Below are 22,323 nucleotides of genomic sequence, written 5' to 3' on the forward strand. Positions count from 1 at the left end.
CTTATGAAAAAATTTTTGAACATTGAATCTAAAAAGCACGTAAAAATTATGCTTTTACAGCAATGGATTATTCTAGCTGTAACATATGTGAATATGCTAGCCTGCTTTATTGTGTGTAAAAAACACCATTCACAGTGAGAACAGAAGAATCATGCCTTAAGACTGCACACAACAAAATGGCATTTACTATTATTACAGAGTAGGATTTTTATTCAGTTATATTCATATAATTTGGACTATTTAAAAACGAGACACCAGGAGGCACCTGGGTGGCTCAGACGATTAAGTGTCTGACTAGATTTAATTTCGGTTCAGGTCATGATCTCACGTTTCATAGGATCAAGCCCCAGGGTCAGGCTCTGCACTGGAAGTTCAGAGCCTGCTTGGGATTCTCTCTCTTCCTCTCTCTCTGTCCCTCCCCCACCTGCTTATCTCTCTCTTTCCCTCTCAAAATAAACATTTAAAGAGAGAGAGAGAGAGAGAGAGAGATACCAGGCTCAAAATAGAGTCACTTATGCTAAGTCCCATGTCACCTAATTGCAACTTGGCTCTTCCAAGAATGGAATTTGAAGCCAGTCAATCAAGAACCATGTGATCAGCACTAGTGAGGCAATCTGCCTGACCACCCCTGCCAGCCACTTAAGGAAAACGAACAGTCATCTCCACTTTTTGCTATGATAATTTCCTTGTTCGCACTCACTTCTGCCTATGAAAGTCATTCATTTTGTATAGTTCCTCAGAGCTCCTTTCTATCTGTTAAATGGTATGCTGCCCAATTCATAGATCACTGAATAATGCCAGTAAGATCTTCAAAACTTACTCAGTTGAATTTTGTTTTTTAACAAAAGTAAACAACTAGTTTAGCCATTTGCAAGACCACCAGGTTAAGAGTTTAGAATGTACTTTCTAATCCCTGTCTGAAAACATAATAAATGTATGCACAACAATATTTAACAATGTAACATAAACTAGGTAAAAAAAAAAAAAAAAAAGCCTATTTTCCCCTCATATACAAGTATAGGGGCTAAGGGCAGGCCACCCTAAAAATGGGCCACTTTGGATGAAGATTATTTTGACTTAAAAGGAATCAAAACTCAGCAGATTCAGGAAAACCTCTTAACCTCCCCCTCAACTGCCTAAATTTACATTGAAAGGGAGAACCTGTACCAAGAAGAAAAGCTACTAACAGATTGCTCCTTACTTAAGAAAGGTACCCAAAGTAATGGGGCAACCTTTGTTTTCTATACATATACTCTTACCTTCCTGCTAAAGGTCTTCCTCCCCTTTGTACCCCCTCCTTTGCTCAGGATGTTATAAAAGCCAAGTTCCCGGTCTTTGAAATCTCACATCTGTTTGGATTCCTCATATGCGTAAAACTCAATTTGATTCTCTCCTACTAATCTATCTCATGTCAATTTAATTCTTAGTCCAGTGAAAAAGACCTAAAGGACAGAAGATGCAAACTGAAAACTGACCCACCCAAACAACCTGACCAAAGGTACTCAAAGGAAACCAAGAACACAGGATATATATATGCTGTCTTTAGATAGTGTTAATTTTCGAAGAAATAACTGGTGATGTATTAAAAAATGAAATGCTGGGGCACCTGGGTGGCTCAGTCGGTTAAGTGTCTGACTTCAGCTGAGGTCATGATCTCACGATTTTTTTTTAATGTTTTATTTCTTTCTGAGAGAGAGAGAGAGACAGACAGCATGAGCAGGGGAGGGTCAGAGAGAGAGGGAGACACAGAATCTGAAACGGGCTCCAGGCTCCGAGCTGGTGGTCAGCACAGAGCCTGACACAGGGTTCGAACCCACGAACTGTGCATGATCTTACGATTCTTGAGTTCAAGCCCTGCACTGGACTCCCTGCTGTCAGCACAGAGCCCTCTCCAGATTCTGTTACCTCTCTGCCCTTTCTCCGCTCACGCTCTCTCTCAAAAATAAACATTAAAATTTTTTAATAAAAAATGAAATACTAATAAAATATGAAAAGCCAATAAATCTCATAAAATTATCAAAAATGTATATTAAAAATGATTTTCATCATCATTTTTGCCATAAGACTGGCAAAATTCTTAAAGATTGAAAATGTCAAGTAGGTGAGGGTGCAGGGCAAAGGGTTCTCTCTGGCAGTACTCATGGGGGTGTAAAACAGCATTCTGGATGGCGGTCTGAGAGCATTAATATTTCACATGTGTAAAACCTTCTAAAATTACAGTAATTTTACTTCTCGGAATCTAACTTAGGAAAATATTCAAATACAGGAAAGAATAAACCATTCCCTGTAGTAGTATAGTGCTGGAAGCAATCTAAGAGCATATCAGGTAAGGACAATTAAAATCACTAAAACAGGGGCACCTGGTGGCACATTGGGCTAAGCATACAACTCTTGATTAAGGCTCAGGTCATGATCTCACAGTTCATGGGTTTAAAGCCCTCATTAGGTTTTGTGTCTGACAGCATGGAGCCTACTGGGAATTCTCTCTCTGCCCCTCCCTACCCCCCCTTCAAAATAAATAAAATTTTAAAAACATTTTTTTATCACTAGAATACATCCATAACTCTAGGCAGCACTAAAATAAAAGAGGCAAATGTTTATGTATTGACACAGAACAAGCTCCAACATATACGGTAGGTGAAATGAGCAAGTAAAAGAAAAATACATACTATATAAACCCATTATGTTTACCAAAAACAACCAAAGCTAAATATCTATATGTACAGAAAAATATATACACAGGTATAAAATGTAGGCAGGCACATACACATATATAAAAACTCACTCCCAAAAGGTCTAGAACTCCATTGTCCAATACAGTAATGGTAAGAAAAGAAAACCACAGGCCCTAAGAAGTATCACTTAGATTGAGTTCGCAAACTGAGGCTTAATACCCAAACTTAACTGCAGTTTTAACCCCCCCTGCCCCCCAGAAATGTGGCCTTAACCAGTTAGTCAGGAAATTTTTCTTTCCATCAGTGCCAATAAGTCAGTCATCTGAGTCCTCTCTCCCTCAAAGAAAGATAAGGTACCCTGCATGTAACACCCCTTCCCCTAGAAAACAGCCTGGTCAATCCTTTTCTTTTGCTAATAACTTTCTTAACCCTCCTTCCTTCCTTCTATAAAACCTTTCATTTTATACAACTCTTTGGAGTGCCTCTCTACTAGCTAGACAAGGTGGGGCCCAATGCATAAATTCTTTAATAAAACCAATTAGATCTTCAAATTTATGTGGCCAAATTTTGTTATTTAGCAGTAGACATGAACCACGTGTGGCTACTGAGCATTTTAAATGTTAATGGAACCGAGAAACTGAATTTTAAATTTTTCTGAATTTTAATTACAGTTTAAAAATTTAAATTGAAGCAATATATTTTTTCCATGAAATACAACTTTAGTGTTTTGGTATGATTACATTTTACATAACCTTTTGAAACTATATGATACTACTGTTTCTAACATTACTGACAAGCACAATTCCCTTGACCAAACTTAAGTCAGGCTCCTCTGAGCCCTCTTCTCAACAATGCCTTGAACTTGGCAGCATGCCAGGCCCAGATCTGGCAAGACTCCCCCCAACCTTGATACCTAACCAAACTCTTCATACCTTCACCCCAATCATAACCAAGCTCCTCTCAGTAATTTTTCACTCACTTACTTCCTTATCCTGCCCCTTGGCTATAAATCCCTGTTGTATTAGAAGTTAAATTCATGGGGCACCTGGGTGGCTTAGTTGGTTAAGCGCCCGACTTTCGCTTAGGTCATGATCTCGCAGTTCGTGGGTTCGAGCCCCGCGTAGGGCTCTGTGCTGACTGCCAGCTCAGAGCCTGGAGCTTGTTTCGGAGTCTGTGTCTCCCTCTCTCTCTGACCCTCCCCTGCTCATGCTGTCTCTCTTTCTCTCTCCTAGAAATAAATAAAAATATTAAAAAAAAAAAAAAAAAAGAAGTTAAATTCAATCTCTACCCTCTCCTGCAATAGTTTTGAGTAAAGTCTTCTTGCTTATTTTTACTTATCCAATACAATTTTTCTTGGACTTTACACATAATCACATCACCAATGTAGACAATGTTTTTTTCTTTCTTCTTCTTCTTCTTTTTTTTTTTTTTTTTAAAGTAATCTCTGTACCTAATAAGGGGCTTGAACTCACAAACCTGAGGGTCAAGAGTCACAAGCTCTCCAACTGAGCTAGCCAGGAGCCCTTCCACCAGTGTATTCGATCTTAACAAATAGGTTACATTTGAATGATTTTTTTTTTTCTATGCACTGATGTAACATTTAATGGACTTGTTTGAATATTTTATGCAGACAGTACAAATTACAATGATACCCTGTGTAACTAGTTGTAAATGATTATTATTCTTTTTAGATGAAGAGCTGGTGAAAAAAAATTTATTTCAGTTAATGGAAATTCTGTTAGAACATTATGAGAAAAAACTTTTTAAGATATTTTTAGGGGTGTCTGACTGGCTCAGTCAGAAGAGCATGCAACTCTTGATCTTGGGTTCATGAATTCAAGCCACATGTTAAGTGCAGAGTTACCAAAAAAGATAAACCTTAAGAAAAACAAGATATACTTTTAAAATGAACAATTAAGCAAACAACAATTGCCTACAGAATATATGATCTAACAGACTGATTCAATCACAGTGTTTTTAAAATTACAAATACTTTTCTTTAGATTTAAATGAGTTGTACAATATAAGTGATAAACTTTCCTATGAATATTTGGGTCACATCTTATCTCAAAGGATTTCCAAATTGACAAGAAATCCTATCAATTCATGACCAAATATTCATGCCATAGATATTCATGTATCTTCTAGATCTGTAAAAAGAATTTTAGTGAGACATGGGGGAAAAAAACTTCCTCTACAATAGATGGTTGCTCTGTTAGGTTAGGTTAAAACTGATTTATTGAGGGGCGCCTGGGTGGCTCAGTCAGTTAGGCGTCCGACTTCAGCTCAGGTCATGATCTCGTGGTCCATTTCAAGCCCTGCATTGGGCTCTGTGCTGACAGCTAGCTCAGAGCTTGCAGCCTGCTTCAGATTCTGTGTCTCCCTCTCTCTCTGACCCTCCCCTGCTCATGCTGTCTCTCTCTCCCAGAAATAAATAAAAACATTTTTAAAAAAATTTTTTAACTGATTTATTGAAATTTTAAAACAAAAAACTAATGTTTTAGGGCATCTGGCTGGCTCAGTCTATTAATAGAGGTCGTGATCTTATGGTTTGTGGGTTTGAGCCTAGATAGAGTTGGGCTCTATTCTGACAGCTCAGAGCCTGAAGCTGTTTCAGACTCTGCATCTCTTTTTCTCTCTCTCTCTGCCCCTCCCCCACTCATGCTCAGTCTCTCTCCTCTCACTCAAAAATAAACATTAAAATAATAATAAATAAAAGACAGACTGGGGCGCTTGGCTGACTTCGTCAGTAAAGCATGTGACCCTTGATCTGGGGTTGTGAGTTCAAGCCCCATGTTGGGCATAAGCCTCCTAAAAAAATTTTTTTTTAATTAAAAAACAAGACCAATAAATGAACAGATGGGTATGTCATAAAGCAAATACAGTAACACTTTAACTGCAGAATCTAGATGATGGGTGTATGGGTATTCACTGCACAATTCTTTCAACTTTTGTTTAATAATTATAAAATGTTCAAAATTATCTTTGAGAATAAAAAGTTAATTTTTTTTAATGTTTTATTTATTTCTAGGAGAGAGAGAGAGACGGCGTGAGCAGGGGAGGGTCAGAGAGAGAGGGAGTCACAGACTGTAACAGGCTCCAGGCTCTGAGCTGGCAGTCAGCACAGAGCCCGACGCGGGGCCCGAACCCACGAACCGCGAGATCATGACCTAAGCGAAAGTCAGACGCTTAACCGACTAAGCCACCCAGGCGCCCCAAAGTTAATTTATTTTAATTCCTTAGCCATTAAAAATAGAATTTAGATCATTACATCTACTAATTTTAACAATAAGAAATAACTGTGGAGTAGGGGTGATTTTTTTCCATGAGCTTTAAGCAAAAAGAGTACTGTGACTACTGAAATTATTTCTGCATCTTAGGATAGTCAAGAAAAAAAAAAGATAAGAACTTATACCTTATTAATCTGTCTTAGCCCAAATTTTCTGACAAACAGAGCCTGAAGCAATGATTAGAATGCTGGTGGCTTTATTTGGGAGTTGCTTATACAGGACATCAAGGGTTAATTCAAAAAAAAGGGGGGGTGGGAGCTGAGCAAGAACTATGTAAAGCAAAGTCACTGGCAAGCACTTTACAACAGCTATGAAAAGGTACAGTAGGTCACCTGGCAAATACAACTACTTGGTACCCTCCTTGGAACATCTACTGATAATAGTCTACAAAAAAGAACATACTTCAGAGAGGTCCACAGAGGAAAAAGAGGAGTATATCTGGACGGTTCTCTCCTGCCTCCTATTTCCCATTAGTCAAAGTTCATCCCACACACAGTAAACTTCACTGCACTCCCAGACTGTGTCATCCAGCCTCCACAAACATGCAGGGTACTAAGCCCTGTGCTGTGGAAATGGATTGGAAAGAGCAGGAGGAACAGACACTCCCAGAGTATGCCTCATTGGCCTGGCTGGATGGTACCACTAAGAAACAGGACCCTGCTGCTCAGGTTAAGCAACAGATCAGCAGAGCAGTCTAGGAGCCAGGTGGTATTGAGAGAATCTGAGGAGGCACATAAAATTATATTCAGTATTTCATAAGAACATAATACAATATGTGCAGAAAATGAAACCAAAAAATAAAAATCTGCCACAAAAAATAGGGTGAAAAGTCGGGTGAATGCAAACCCTAAGAGTCATTCTGCTATAGCATTTATACCTTAAACTTCATCGCTGTGCTTTAGTGATGACATTCTGTGATATTGAGCACCTGAGACAATCAAAAATTAGATTTCAGGGATCTAAGCAAATCTTAACAGAACTGAAGGAGTCGGAGTAAGAAAAACTCAGTCCTCTTCCTGTGTTACACCTTCCTCTCACACAACCACCACATTTACCCCATTTCTGATGCAAGATGTGGGGTTTTCCCCACCAAGCGATTCTATGACACCACTGGGTGTCCTACAATTGAACTGAATTCTAACACTATCTACCTGCAGATAGCATCAGATCCCACAGGGTAAGGGCTCAGTCCCACAAGCCAACTCCCTCCCTTCAGATGCCAATCGCATCTGTGCTTCTGACCAACAGGCAGGCTATAAATCTGAAGCTCCCACAACCCCAGGGATTCAACTAATTTGCTAGAGCAGCTCACAGAACCCAAGACAACAGTTTACTATTTGCCAGCTTATTACAAAAGGCTATGACAAAGGACACAGATGAACATCCAGATGGAAAAGATGCACAGAGCAAGTTACGTGGGAAGGGGCACAGAGCTTCCAGGCCCTGTGCAGGCAGCCAGTCTCCCAGCAACTCCACATGTTCACCAACCCAGAAGCTCTGCAAACCTCATACTATTAATAGAGGCTTCCTTGTGTCAGGCAAGATCTATTATTTAACTCCATTTCCAATCCTCCTCCCTTGTCTGAAGAATGGAAGTGAAGCTGAAAATTCCCAGCCTATAATCATGGTTTCATTGTCCTGAAAACCAGCCCCCATTTTGGAGCCCACCAAGAATCACCTCATTAGAATAAAACACACTACTATCACCCAGGAAATTCCAAAGGATTTAGGAACTCTATGTCAGGAACCAGAATCAAAGGCCAAATGCTAGAATAAAAAAATGCTCCTAGAATTGTCATCACTGAAGAAATTAGAAGGGTTTTAGGAGCTCTACGCCAGCAACCGGGGTCAGGGGCCAATAAATTTATTTTATTTTATTTTATCTCACAGAGTCAAATTATAGAACTTACAGCAACTATGCTACATGAATCACAGACCTATTTTATAATCCAGCTTTACATTCATCTTCATAGAATGCCTCCCTGTTTTGCCACATCTTATTCTTGGGGTAAAAAACATTTTGAACTAGTAGCACCTGGCTTGTTAGAGGACGTGATTCTTAATCTTGGAGTTGTGAGTTCAAGCCCCACATTGGCTGTAGAGATTTCTTAAAAATAAAACCTTTAGAGGCGCATGGGTGGATCAGTCAGCTAAGCAAGCACCCCACTTTTGATTTCAGTTCAGGTCATAATGTCACAATTCAGGGGATCCAGCCCTACATCAGGTTCTGTGCTGACAGCATGGAGTCTGCTTGGGATTCTCTTTCTCTCTCTCACTCAAAATAAATAAATAAACTTTAAAAAAATTTTAGTAAAATCTGTATTTTTTTAACTAAAGGACCCTCTGCCCCAGAAGCTGGTTGGCAGGAACTTAGCCTTCAGTTAAATTTCATATATTAAAAGTGTTGCTAAGCTACTCACATTTATTTTACCCATTTCTTCAACTAATCATTTCTCAGAATAGTTAACATTATGGATGTTAGAGGTTCCATTCCTCCTCCATTGTGCACAGCCAGGAAATTAGGATGAGATAGCTCTCACTTCCGAGGACAGAGATGAAGAATGTGTATCTGACTGATAGACTGGTGATTCTCAGAAACCAGTAAATCTTCTTTACAGTGGTAATATAGGTCTAAAGTTAAGAATCCCTCTGGTCACAGTAAAGTGGCACAATATCAGCATGAAGAAAACTTTATTTAATGATTATGAGTAGGGCACATCTGCCTGCCATCAGATAGATAAGAAAAAGGAAGTATATGGCCCCAACGATTGCTGAAATCTATTACTTAACATGAGGGGAGCCAGTTTAACAATGAAGGCAATCCTATGGATGACAGATGAGAAAAAGAGAAAGAATAGGGCTCATGATGACATCCTTTAAACTGCTAGGCAAGTCAACCCTGAAGCCTGGAATTTCTAGCTATACAGGACAATAAAATACAGTTACATAAGCCAGTATTTTTATTAATACTTAAGCTAAAAGCGTATTAACTGATATTTTAAAAACTGTGTTATCTTTCTTTCCACTGTGTTTATCCCATTTGCCTATTTATCTTGCTTAGATCACCACTTCACATTTTGTTTTTAAATGAGGCTTCAAAGAGGCAACAGATGAACACATACAATTCATTCCCCCAAAACTAGATACTGAACACCATTATTTCAATTATTCTACATCAGCCCTCCAAAAGATAAAGCAAATTCCCAGCGTAAAGCTGTGCTCAAACAGGAATACTCCCATTTTGCACCCTATCCAAGTAACTGAGGAAAGCTACACCAAACTTAGCATGCTTAATATTCTAGGCAATGAAGAAACTTTCCAAAAGGGCTTAGTAAATACATCCCACAAACCTTATACACCAGTAATTTTTAGCCCCGGGAGAAGTGATGGCAAGAGTTATAAGACTATTGGGGAAACTCAGTAAACCTCCTTAGAAAAATGCATGTCTCCTTCTTTTAACTGCCTCTGTATTGATATAGTTGGTGAGGAAAGGATTCCTCTTCTAGGGGTATAGGGATGGTCAAACACACAACACCTGATACTGAACAGGTAAAATAGCAATGCAGGAGAGGAAGACTGCCATATTTATGTAGAGTCGCACGGGGGTTGCCCTCCAGAACAAAGTGAACCACTAGGGGCGTGGGAGGCAGACTTTGCAGTAACAAGAGGGTGAGGTGTCCCCCAGCTCCTACAGGCTTAGGAGTAATTAGCAATGATTCTTGCAGCTTGTAGCTACAATTCTGCAGCCAGGAGGGAAATGAAAGCTGCTATTCACAGATAAACAGAAACGGCACTTGATTTATTTAAAGGGGAGGGTTGTTTAGCAAGGGGATCTTATCCTAAGGAGCAGAGTAGGGAACATTCTCAAAATATAGCATTAAAAAGCTTATCTTAAAAGGCACAACAAAATAACATGTTTAACAATTAGGTTATCAAATAGTATCAAAAAGTATAAGTATATACTCATATATAGATTAAGCATCACAATATGATACATGCATTGCTTGTACACTGCATTTAGAAGGATAAACTTCTACTAACCTCTACAGAGGGTAATTTACTATTATCCATCAAAATGGTAACACACATACCTTGAAACCAGCACCCTAGTATAAGGTATTTATCCTATGGATATATTCTCACATATGTATATAATAGATAGACATTAGTTGTAGCTCTGCTTGTAACCAAAAAAGATCTCAAATAACATAAATATCCTTTAATAAAGCACTGGTTAAGTATATTCGGCATACCTATACAATGAAAAATTAGAAACTTCTAAAAAGCATAAAGTAGGAGGGTGGAGGAGAGAGGAAAATGGGTGATGGGCATCAAGGAGGGCACTTGCTGGGATGAGCACTGGTTGCTGTATGTAAGTGATAAATCATGGGAATCTACCCCAAAACCAAGAGCACACTATACACTATATGTTAGCCAACTTGACAGTAAATTATATTTAAAAAATAAAAACAAATAAAACAAAAAATAAAATAACAACCATAAGGTAGTTCTAAATGTACAGACAACAAGATTTCTAAGATATACTGTTACAGTAAAAATGCAATGTATAGAACAGTGCAGCAAGTGAACAATCACTTGTATGGGGAGAATATATACACACAAATAGGATTCAAAATGTATAGAATATCTCAAAAGAGATACCCTAAAAATTGAAAACTGGTTTGCCTCTAGAGAACTAGGTGGCTAGGGATCAAGGAAGGGAGCTTTTTTACTATATTCTTCATGCCTTCTAAATTCCTTACCATGTGATGCATTATTTGGTTTTTTAAGTCATGAAGAACTACATATTATAATCCTATTCATATGAAATATCCAAAACAGGCAAATCCATAGAGACAGAAAGCAGACTGGTGGTTGCCAGGGGCTATGTAGACAGTGGGGAGTGGAAAACTAACGGCTTAATTGGTCCAGGTTTTCTTTTAACATCATGAAACTGGAAGTAGACAGTAGTGACTGTTGCAAAACATTGTAAAGATGCTAAATGCCACTGTACATTTTAAATAGCTAAAACGGTTAATTTTATTATGTATATTTTATTACAATAAAAAATTAAACATTTATAAACTAAATATAAAACCAATAAAATTTAAAATCATATTAATTTGATAGTGACATCTTACTGAAATTAAACTGTTATTCATGACACAAATATGGTGCCAACAGATTTGCCACAGGTTTTTTTTCTTTTTTTTTAAAGTTTTTTTTTTTTAAAGTTTGGTTTTTTTTTTTTTTTTTTTATTTCTGAGAGAGAGAGAGAGAGAGCGTGAGCAGGGGAGGGTCAGAGAGAGAGGGAGTCACAGACTGAAACAGGCTCCAGGCTCCGAGCTGGCAGTCAGCACAGAGCCCGACGCGGGGCTCGAACCCACGAACCGCGAGATCATGACCTAAGCGAAAGTCGGACGCTTAACCGACTAAGCCACCCAGGCGCCCCTACCACAGGTTTTTTTTCAATAAGCTTTCTTTTCAACAGGACATACGATGGGTCAATTGTCTGAACATCTTAAGTGAATATATAAAAACTGCATTTGGTAGTTTTTATATATTCTAACACATTCTGTTCAGCCCTATTCTCAATGAAAACATGAAAAACTTATAATAATTATATAAGGTGGCCACCTAAAAATTCCAGCATATGCTCACATGCATTTATTCACATCAGTTAAAAGAAAATACAAAATTCTAAGCTTCTCTAAGTATTTATTAAACCCTGAGAATACACCCAACCATCTCCAGGGATTTCAAACCCAAATGAAAAACATTTATCTAATATCTACACCAGAGAGAGATTTTATCACTTCCTTTTTATATCCTTAATCTAACCCTCTTCACTACCTCCTTCCTGACTCATTGACTCAATCAGTAAAGAGAGCAACTCTTTTTTTTAACTTTTTAAAGTTTATTTATTTATTTTGAGAGAGAAAGTGTGAGCAGGGTAGGGTCAGAGAGGGAGAGGGTGAGAGAGAGAAGAGCCCAAGCAGGCTCCACACTGTCAGTGCCGAGTCTGATGCAGGTCTGTAACCCAAAACACCACGGATTGTGACATGAGCCAAAACCGAGAGTCAGACACTTAACCAACTGAGCCACCCAGGCACCGAAACCATGCAACTGTTGCTCTCAGGGCTGTGGATTCAAGACCCATGTTGAGTGTAGAGATTACTTAAAAAATAAAATCTTAAAAACAAAAACAATAACTACCACCCCATCGTCCCCTGCTCTGAGGATACTACTCCTTCCCTTAACAACCAAATTTATTTTTACATACTTCATTTACTTATATTCATTAACTTCATTTGCCAGTTTCCACTCATTAGTTATCTATCTATTAGTTATCTATTAGTTATCTACAATATGACTTTTGTTCCACTTTTTGGAACTGTTTTCTCAAATACCAAACTATATTTGATTTCTCAAACTCTGAAAACTATAATGTTCCAGTAGTTTCTTTTTGACTACCTGACTTCTCTGAAGCATTTCAAAGCCATAGGACTTAACCCAAGGGACTTAACTATAAATTTTCCAAGATCCTTTCATTCAGTCATAAAATGTTTTTGAATTCATACTATTTGATTTAAAACCTGAACAAGAGGAATGCCTGGGTGGCATAGTCAGTTGGGCATCCAACTCCTGATCTCAGCTTAGGTCATGATCTCATGGGTTTGTGAATTTAAGCCCCACGTGAGGCTGTGTGCTGATGGTGCAGAGCCTACTTGGGATTCTCTCTCTCCTTTTCTCTACTCCTTCCCCACTTGAGCTCATTCTCTCTCAAAGTAAATAAACCTAAAAAAATTTTATTTTAAAACTTGAACAAGAGAAAATTCTCGCATTAAGTGAAACAGGGTCAGGAAAATAAATAAAATATAGTAAAAGATAGTGTGGCTGACCAGTCTGAGGGAGAATTAAGTCTCACCTTATAATTCATCAAGATGAGAAGGAATCAGAAAGAATGAAATAATTTCTCTGTTTCTAAAGAAAGCAAGCACAGTTCTGATTATCAGGAGGTCTAGAGCTTCCTGTATTAATTTTTGAGGACTACCGTAACAAAGTACCAAAAACTAGGTGGCTTAAACAACAGAATTTATTCTCTCAAAATCTGGAGACCAGGTGTTCAAAATCAAGGTGTCAGCAAAGCCTTTCTCTGAAGACTTTAGGGGAGAATCCTTCCTTCCTCTTTCCAGAAAGCTTCTGGTGGTTGCTAAAGCTCTGCCTTCATCATCATGTGGTCTTTCCCTCAGTATTTCTGTGTCTCTCTCTCCTCATAAGGACACAAGCCTTGTGACTTAGGGCCTAACACAATATGATCTCATCTTAAGTTGATTACAACTGCAAAGACCCTATTTCCAAATAAGGCTGCATTCACAGGTTCCAGAGGTTACAACTTAAAGACATCTTTTTAAGGGACACAATTCAGCCCATTATATTTCCTCTCTTCTAGGCTTTAATTTTCTCAAGCCTAGGCAGAGTAGAGGCTGTAGACAAAAAAAAAATTTTTTTAAGACAGAGTGGGCTCTTTTAGCACAACCTCCAAATAAGGCACATACCCTGAGCCATGGGTAAAGTCATTAGTGGTAGATCTACATCTTCATTCTCACACAAGGACTACTATCTGCAAAGGAACAGGGTTATATAAAGAGACCTGAAGTGCTTAGTGAAGTTCAATGGAGTGAAAATATACTCACCAGGGAACTTTCAGTTGAGAAAGAAACCAAACTTAAACCAGTTTATGCAAAAATTATATTACTGAGGAAGTAGATAATAAATATTATGAACTGTTATTAAGAAATTTTAAGAAATCTATGCTGACGTATTTAGAGATGGTGTGGTATGATATCTGCAACTTATTTTCAAATGATCCAGAGAAAAACATGGACATATAAGGGAAGGAGAGGCAAAAGATTAACAACTGCAAAATTTAGGATAAGAATTATTCTTTCAACTTCTCTACATGTAGGAAATTTTTCAAAATAAAAAGTGATGGAGAAAAATGAAAACATATTTTAACTGGAACAAAAAGACTTGGACGTCACTTCAGTGGATTATGTGTAGGATTAAAAAGATGTGAAAAGGTGAATGTATACTACGTGGATCTTTCATCTCCATATTTTTCCACACACATATTTTTCCTTCTCCAATAATCCACTGCAGAAAGCAAGATGTTTCTCACAATGCTCTTTTCCCCAATTAACCTCTCTCTGAATGAGAGGCAGGAGGGTGTCAGGAGGTTGGCAAAGGCTCCCCAGTCCAGTGAATGTACTAAATCAGAGAAGGGATTAAGGGATTAAAGGTTGAGTAAATTAACTCCCTCTTCAATTTATCTTAACTCTTAACTCCCTTCTCATACTTAGCAGGTTAAAGAATGAGAAACTATAGAACAAAAATAAAGCAGCAAATCAGTAACACAGAATGTATTATACAATCTAAATATCATTCTCTGGTGAAGAGATTAGCTATCATAATAGAAAAGAAAAAGGCAAACATGGATCATAATCTGCCACAGGCTTGGAAAACAGGATATTCACTTAACAAAATGGAAGGAAAATAAGAGGAAGGAAGAGAAGGAAAAAAGAAGTAAGGAGAGAATAAATCAGTGAGACAGCAAAGCCGCTCAAGTGCCATCGCCAGAGCAGTCTCTAGGGATCTCAGATCCCTAGATCCAGCTTCAAAAGCCCTTCTCAACTTCATCCTGACACCAGTAACAGCTTTTGAAAAGTTACAAGGAGCACATAAATGAAACTAAAGATCCTAGCCAGGTGGGAAAACACAGAATTCCTTTCTCCCCCAACAAGAAATTAACCTTTTCACAGGTAAAATGTATTAATCATCACAAAGCTCAAGAATTTCCTTCAAAAGGAAGTGCTTAAGGAATCTTATTGATTTGCACTGGTATCTTGAGGAGGGCAATTACTCTTCTATAGACCAGCAGATGGGGCTCTCTCCCTGAATCTGTTTATTCAACCAAAAAATGAATAAAATGTCATTTGGAAAAATGTAGCCTTAATGTTGCCTTTCACAAGGCCAAATAAACACTAGAAAACAACTATATTTTTTTAATTACTTGTAAAATGTTAATCTCTGACAGGTACAAAAAGAAACATAATAATTATTTTAACACAATTCAACAATGCAGGGAGGGAGCATCTGTTAAATCCTTGGTCCTCCTTCAATTATGTACCCTCATAATACAAATCTGACTTGGAAGTACTCCATGGACTATTATGAATTCACAATTTTATTCATTTTAAGTTCACCTCTCCAACTTAGCACTGTTAACATGGTTTTATTTTTTTAATTTTTTTTTTTAAAGTAAGCTCCATGCTCAACATGACCCTGAGATTAAGAGTTGTATGCTCTACCTACTGAGCCAGCCAGGTGCCCCAACATGGTTTTTAAAAAAATTTTTAATCAAACCTCTATACAGAATTGATTTTGGTACTTTAGGAAAAGATCATATTTGAGCAACAAGTTTACAAGGAACAGTCTTAGATACTTACTATAAAGTACAAGATTTGAATTACATGGCTATCAACAGAATCATTTATGACAACATAGGGCACCTGAGTGGCTCAGTCGGTTAAGCATCTGACTCTTGGATTTGGCTTAGGTTGAAATCTCATGGGTTCAAGCCCTCCATCGAGCTCTTCACTGACACTGTGGAGCCTGCTTAGGATTCTCTCTCTCCTTCTGCCCCTACCCTGTACATACTCTCTTTCAAAACAAATAAACTTAAAAAAAAAAAAAAAGAAAGAAAAGAAAAAGAAAAAAGAAATTATGACAACAAAACAATGAATTGCCAAGCACCTAGGAGTATTACAATACTTTTCAAATAAAATATTAAATTTTGAAAATAATAAATTTAAATAATACTGTACTACAACTGGTCAAGTGTAAACCTAATCAATAAAAAGCAGTCTTACCTGTATGAGGTGGATCTAATGCTGCCATTACAGATGCTTCAAGACAGTGTTTTCCACTGTTGTTATGCCCATGATTAATTTCTCTAGCACTGCCCTCAGTAGGCAGATTTAAACTGCATATTTGGGGATTATTTTGTAACTGAAGAAAGGTATTCTTATTTGCAACAACCTAAAAAAAGAAAAGATGTATTTTATGCAGAAATTAAATCTAATTTTTCATCTTTTTATATAAGATTCCAAATTTAAAATATGAACTATCAACTTCTCTATATCTTAAAAGGAAAGAGACATTTTAAAATAAATTAAAATTCCTGTCTTACTGTCTATTAAACTAACAAACTTTTAATTATGTTATAAAAGCTAAAAGATACAATAAAATGAAAATTATGTTCATAATTATAGTGTATTGTAAACATATCCGAAGTTTTTAAACATGTCATAACAAGCCATTCTCAGAGTCAACTGTGCTTTTTTCTTGCCAAATTTCTCAATATTAAAATCAATCCTTAAGTATTCTCCATTTTTTATGTGGGATAATGGTACTGTCACTGTGTTGGTTATAGAGACAAATACTGAAATATTTCCAAATGAAAAGATATTCCTAGGATTTGCATCAAAATAATGATTAGGTTGCACCAAAAATAATAAGATACCTAGGAATAAACCTAACCAAAGAGGTAAAAGACCTATATTCTAAAAACTATGAAGCACTGATGAAAGAAACTGAAGACAATACAAAGAAATGGAAAGACATTTCATGCTCATGAACTAGAAAAACAAATATTGTTAAAATGTCTATACTACCTAAAGAAATCCACACATTTAATGCAATCCCAAATCATAATACTACCAGAGGCTCCTGGGTGGCTCAGTAAGTTAAGTGGCCAATTCCTGATTTAGGCTCAGGTCCTGATCTCACAGTTCGTGAATTTGAGCCCCACACGGGGCTCTGTGCTGACAGCTAGGGTTGTCTCTCTCTCTCTCTCTCTCTCTCTCTCAAAATGAATAAACTTAAAAAAAAATTACCACCAGCATTTTTCACAGAACTAGAACAATCCTAAAATGTATATGGACCTCCAAATAGACAAAGCAACCCTGAAAAAGAAAAACAGTGCTGGAGGCATCACAACTCCAGACTTCAAGTTGTATTACAAAGCTGTAGTAATCAAAAGAATATAGTACTGCCACAAAAACAGACACATAGTTCAATAAAACAGGATACAAAACCCAGAAATAAAAGCACAATTATATAGTCAATTAATCTTTGACAAAGCAGGAAAGAATATCCAATGGAAAAAAGTCTCTTCAGCAAATGGTATTGAGAAAATTGGACAGCTCCATGCAAAACAATGAAACTGGACTACCTTCCTACACCATACACAAAAATAAATTCAAAATGGATTAAAGACCTAAATGTGAGACCTGAAACCATATAAATCCTAGAAGAGAGCACAGGCAGTAATTTCTCTGACACGGGCTGTATCAACTTTTTTCTAGATAGGTCCCCTGAGGCAAGGGAGACAAGCAAAAATAAGCTACTGGGACTATAACAAAGAAAAACTTTAAAACAGCAAAGGAAACAATCAACAAAAGTAAAGGGTAACCTACAGAATAGGAGAAGATATTCGCAAATGAGATATCCAATTAAGGGTTAGTATCCAAAATATATAATAAACTCATACAATACCCCAAACAAATAATCCAATCAAAAATAGACAGAAGACATGAACATGTTTTCAAAGAAGACATACAGACGGCCAATATACCCAAGAAAAGATACTCAACATTACTCATCATCAGGGAAATGCAAATCAACACTACAATAAAGTATCATCTCACACCCATCAGAATGGCTATACAATCAACAACACAGGAAACAAGAGATGTTGGTGAGGATGTGGGGAAATAGGAACCCTCATGTAGTATTTGTGGGAATGCAAACTGGTACAGTTTGCTGTGGAAAAGAGTATGGTAGTTCTGCAGAAAGTTAAAAATAGAACTATCCTATGATCCAGCAATTGCACTACTAGGTATTTACCCAAAGAATACAAAAACAGATACTCACCCAGATGAATGGTGACATGTGCCTATAGTCTCAGCTACTTGGGAGGCTGAGGTAGTAGGATCTCTTGAGCCCAGGAGTTCTGGGCTATAATGCGCTATTCTGACTGGGTGTCCGCACTAAGTTTGGCATCAATATGGTGACCTACTGAGAGAAGGGGACCACCAGGTTGCCTAAGGAGGGGTGAACCAGCCCAGGTCACAAAAACACGAATTCAAAGGGCCACATGCACCCTTATGTTTAAAATTTTTTTTTTTAATGTTTTATTTATTTCTAGTAGAGAAGAGAGAGAGACAGCGTGAGCAGGGGAGGGTCAGAGAGAGAGGGAGTCACAGACTGAAACAGGCTCCAGGCTCTGAGCTGGCAGTCAGCACAGAGCCCGACGCGGGGCTCGAACCCACAAACCGTGAGATCATGACCTAAGCGAAAGTCGGACGCTTAACCGACTAAGCCACCCAGGCGCCCCGCACCCTTATGTTTATAGCAGCATTATTTACAATGGCCAAGATATTGAAGTAACCCAAGTGACCATCAAATGATGAATGGATAAAGAAAATGTGGTATGGATAGCAACATGTAGAAGAATGAACCTGGACCACTTTCTCCCACAATACACAAAATAAACTCAAAATGGATGAAAGACCTAAATGTAAGACAGGAAGCCATCAAAATTCTAGAGGAGACAACAGGCAACAACCTCTTGGACCTCGGCCACAGCAACTTCTTACTTGACATGTCTCCAGAGGCAAGGGAAACAAAAGCAAAAATGAACTACTGGGACCTCATCAAGATAAAAAGCTTCTGCACAGCAAAAGAAACAATCAGCAAAACTAAAAGGCAACCAATGAAATGGGAGAAGATATCTGCAAATGAAATATCAGATAAAAGGTTAGTATCCAAAAATCTATAAAGAACTTATCAAACTCAGCACTCAAAACACAAATAATCCAGTGAATGGGCAAAAGAGATGAATAAACACTTCTCCAAAGATAACATCCAGATGACTAGCAGACACATGAAAAAATGCTCAATATCAATCATCAGGGAAATAGAAATCAAAAACACAATGACCTCACCTCACACCCCACACCTGTCAGAAAGGCTAAAATAAAAAACTCAGGCAACAACAGATGTTGGAAAGGATGCAGAAAAAGAGGAACCCTTTTGCACTGTTGGTGGGAATGCAAACTGGTGCAGCCACTCTGGAAAACAGCATGGCGGTTCCTCAAAAAATTAAAAATAGAATTACCCTACAACTCAGCAACTGCACTACTAGATATTTATCCAAAGGATACAGGAGTGCTGTTTCAAAGGGACACATGCACCCCAATGTTTATAGCAGCACTATCAACAAAAGCCAAAATATGGAAAGAGCCCAAATGTCCACTGACAGATGAATGGATAAAGAATATGCCACATATATATATTATATATATATATATATATATACACACACATATACATACACATATACATATATGTGGCTATATATATATAGGAGCATATCAGCAATCAAAAAGAATGAAATCTTGCCATTTACAACAACATGGATGAAACTAGAGTGTATTATGCTAAGCAAAACAAGTCAGTCAGAAAAAGACAAATATCATGAATTCACTCATGTGGAATTTAAGATACAAAACAGATAAACATAAAGGAAGGGAAACAAAAATAATATAAAAACAGGGAAGAAGACAAACCATGAGAACTGAGGGTTGCTGGAGGGGTGGTGAGTGATGCAATGGGCTAAATGGGCAAGGGGCACTAAGGAGGACACTTGCTGGGATGAGCACTGAGCATTATATGTAAGTGAGGAATCACTAAATTCTATTCCTGAAACCATTATTACACTATATGTTAACTAACTTGGATATAAATTAAAAATAATGATAATAATACTAATAATAAGCAAATGAGCAAAGGAGAATTAAAAAGAACAAGAGACAAACCAAGAAACAGACTCTTAACTATAGAGAACAAACATGGTTACCAGAGCAGAGGTTGGGGTGGTGGGGATGGGTGAAATAGGTGATGGGGATTAAGGGGTGCATGTGCTGTGATGAGCACTGGGTGATTAAAATAAAAACTTAGGAAGCACCTGGCATGCAACTCTTAATCTTGGGGTTGTAAACTGAAGCAGCATGTTGCGTGTAGAGATTACTTAAAAATAGTATCTTTAAAAATAAAATTTTTTTTAAATGACTAGGGAGGAACTGGGGAGAGAACTGAAGAGGTAAAAATGAAACAAGACTGGCCATGAATTGATGATAACTGAAGCTAAAAAAATGGGTACATAAAGACTGTATACACATACACAATTTTCTCTATATTTGTATATGTATTAATTTTTATTGCTGCTATAACAAATTACCACAAACTTAGTGGCTTAAATAATGCAAATCTATCATTTTGTAATTCTGTATTATAACTCTGACTTGGGTCTCCCTGGGTTAACATCAAGGTGATCAGCAGAGATGCACCCCTTTCTCAAAGTTCTAGAAGAATACATTTCCTTGTCTTTGCAAACTTCTAAGTCATCCACATTCCCTTGCTTGTGGTCCCCTTCCTCCACCTTCAAAACCAGCTATTCTCCATCTCTCTGACCCGGCTTCCATAACCACATCTCTCTAACACTGTCTTCTGTCTCCCTCTTCCACTTTTACGAACCTTTGTCATTGAACTGAGTGTACCCAGATAATCCAGGATAATCTCCCCACCTCAGGATCTTTAACATTAATCACTTAGTCCAAGTTCCTTTAGCTATGTAAGGTAACATATACAGGTTCCAAGAATTAAAATATGGATGTTTTTGGAGGTCCATTTTTCTGCCTACCAGAGTAGATGTTTGAACGTTTTTTAAATATAACTCTCAATAACAGACACAGTGGTCATATCTTTATAAATATTTTTCAAAATAAATTTCAGAGGCAATCAAAAAACCTGTAAGATTTCAAAGTCATAGTTTTCCACAAAAACTAATATTCGGGGGACATCTTGGGGCTTGAATATAAAATCTTTTAGTAACTTTTCTCCCTGTGTAAGTTACTATTAATGGTTTGTGGTACAACATCATTCTCTAGAATATTAAGTGGAAGTAGATGCTCCCTACTTTTCATGTGGAAGTGCACCAATGTCTTTAAAGAGTGACAAATAAAGTTAATGATTCAAAAAAAAATATTTCAAAGTCATAGCAATGAACGAATAGAGGCCATAAATTTATTTTTATATAATTTCAAACTTAAACATTACAAAAATAACACAAGGAAATCCCTGACAACATTTACCCAGATTCACCATTTGTTTACATTTTGCTCCATTTGTTTTCCCTTCTTCCCTCTCTTTCTGTATGTATATATGTGTGTATGTATGTTTATGTCGGAGATTAAGCTGGAGACACTATGCTCCTTTACCTCTAAGTATTTCAAGGTGTGTTTCCAAAGAGCAAAGACATTCTGTTCCACAATCACAGTAAAATTATCAAAATCAAGATTTAACATTGCTATATTATTATATAACCCACTATTCAAATTCGGTCATTTATCCCAATAATGTCTTTCATAGTTTTTTCTCTGAGCCAGGGCCGATACTAGATCATATATTATATTTACTAAGCATGTTTCTAGTCTCTAATCTAGAGCAGTTTCTCAACCTTTACTTGTCTTTTGGGACTTTGACACTTTTGCAGAGTACAGGCCATTCTGTAGAATGTCCCAATATGGACTGTCTGATGTTTCCTTATGATTAACTTCAGGTTATGCAATTTAGACAGAAATACCACTGTTCATCATACCAAGAGGCACATATTACTGATTTGCCCCATTACTTAAGTATATATTTGATAAAGGGGGTATTAGCCAGGTGTCCCTCAAAGTTAGTACATTTCCCTTTGTAATTTTTTTTTATTTATTTTTGAGAAAAATAACGAACAAGCAGGAGAGGGGCAGAGAATCCCAAGCAGGCTCCAGTGCCCAGCACAGAGCCCAATGTATGGCTTGAACCCACAAACCCTGACATCATGACCTGAGCCAACATCAAGAGCCAGACACTTAACCAAGTGCCCAGGTGCCCAACCTTTGTAATTTTTAAAAGTATGTTGTGTGTGGGACACTTGGGTGGCTCAGTCAGTTAAGCGTTTGGCTCTTGATGTCAGCTCAGGTCATGACCTCAAAGTTTCAGAAGTCTGAGCCCAGCATCGGGTTCTGTGCTTAAAGCACAAAGCCTGCTTAATATTCTCTCTTTCCCCTCCCAAGCAGACGCAGTCTTTGTCTCTCTCAAAAATAAAGTTAAAAAAAAAAAAGTCATCTGGGGCACCTGGGTGATTCGATTAAAGTTTCTGACTTTAAAGTTGGTTAAGTGTCTGACTT

The 22,323-nt window shown here is 37.5% G+C and overlaps 1 protein-coding gene across 1 annotated transcript in view; it reads right to left on the reverse strand.

Moving 5' to 3' along the window:
• Positions 1-22,323, reverse strand: part of RAD54B (RAD54 homolog B) — an 82,983-nt gene that overhangs the window by 56,862 nt on the left and 3,798 nt on the right. Inside the window, exon 3 of the mRNA XM_039216508.1 lies at positions 15,898-16,066. Coding sequence (XP_039072439.1) covers positions 15,898-16,066 — 169 coding nt within the window. The remainder of the gene's footprint in view (positions 1-15,897; positions 16,067-22,323) is intronic.

Source organism: Hyaena hyaena, unplaced genomic scaffold, assembly GCF_003009895.1.
Source record: "Hyaena hyaena isolate Hyena2069 unplaced genomic scaffold, ASM300989v1 scaffold_635, whole genome shotgun sequence".
NCBI classification, from domain to species: Eukaryota; Metazoa; Chordata; class Mammalia; order Carnivora; family Hyaenidae; genus Hyaena; species Hyaena hyaena.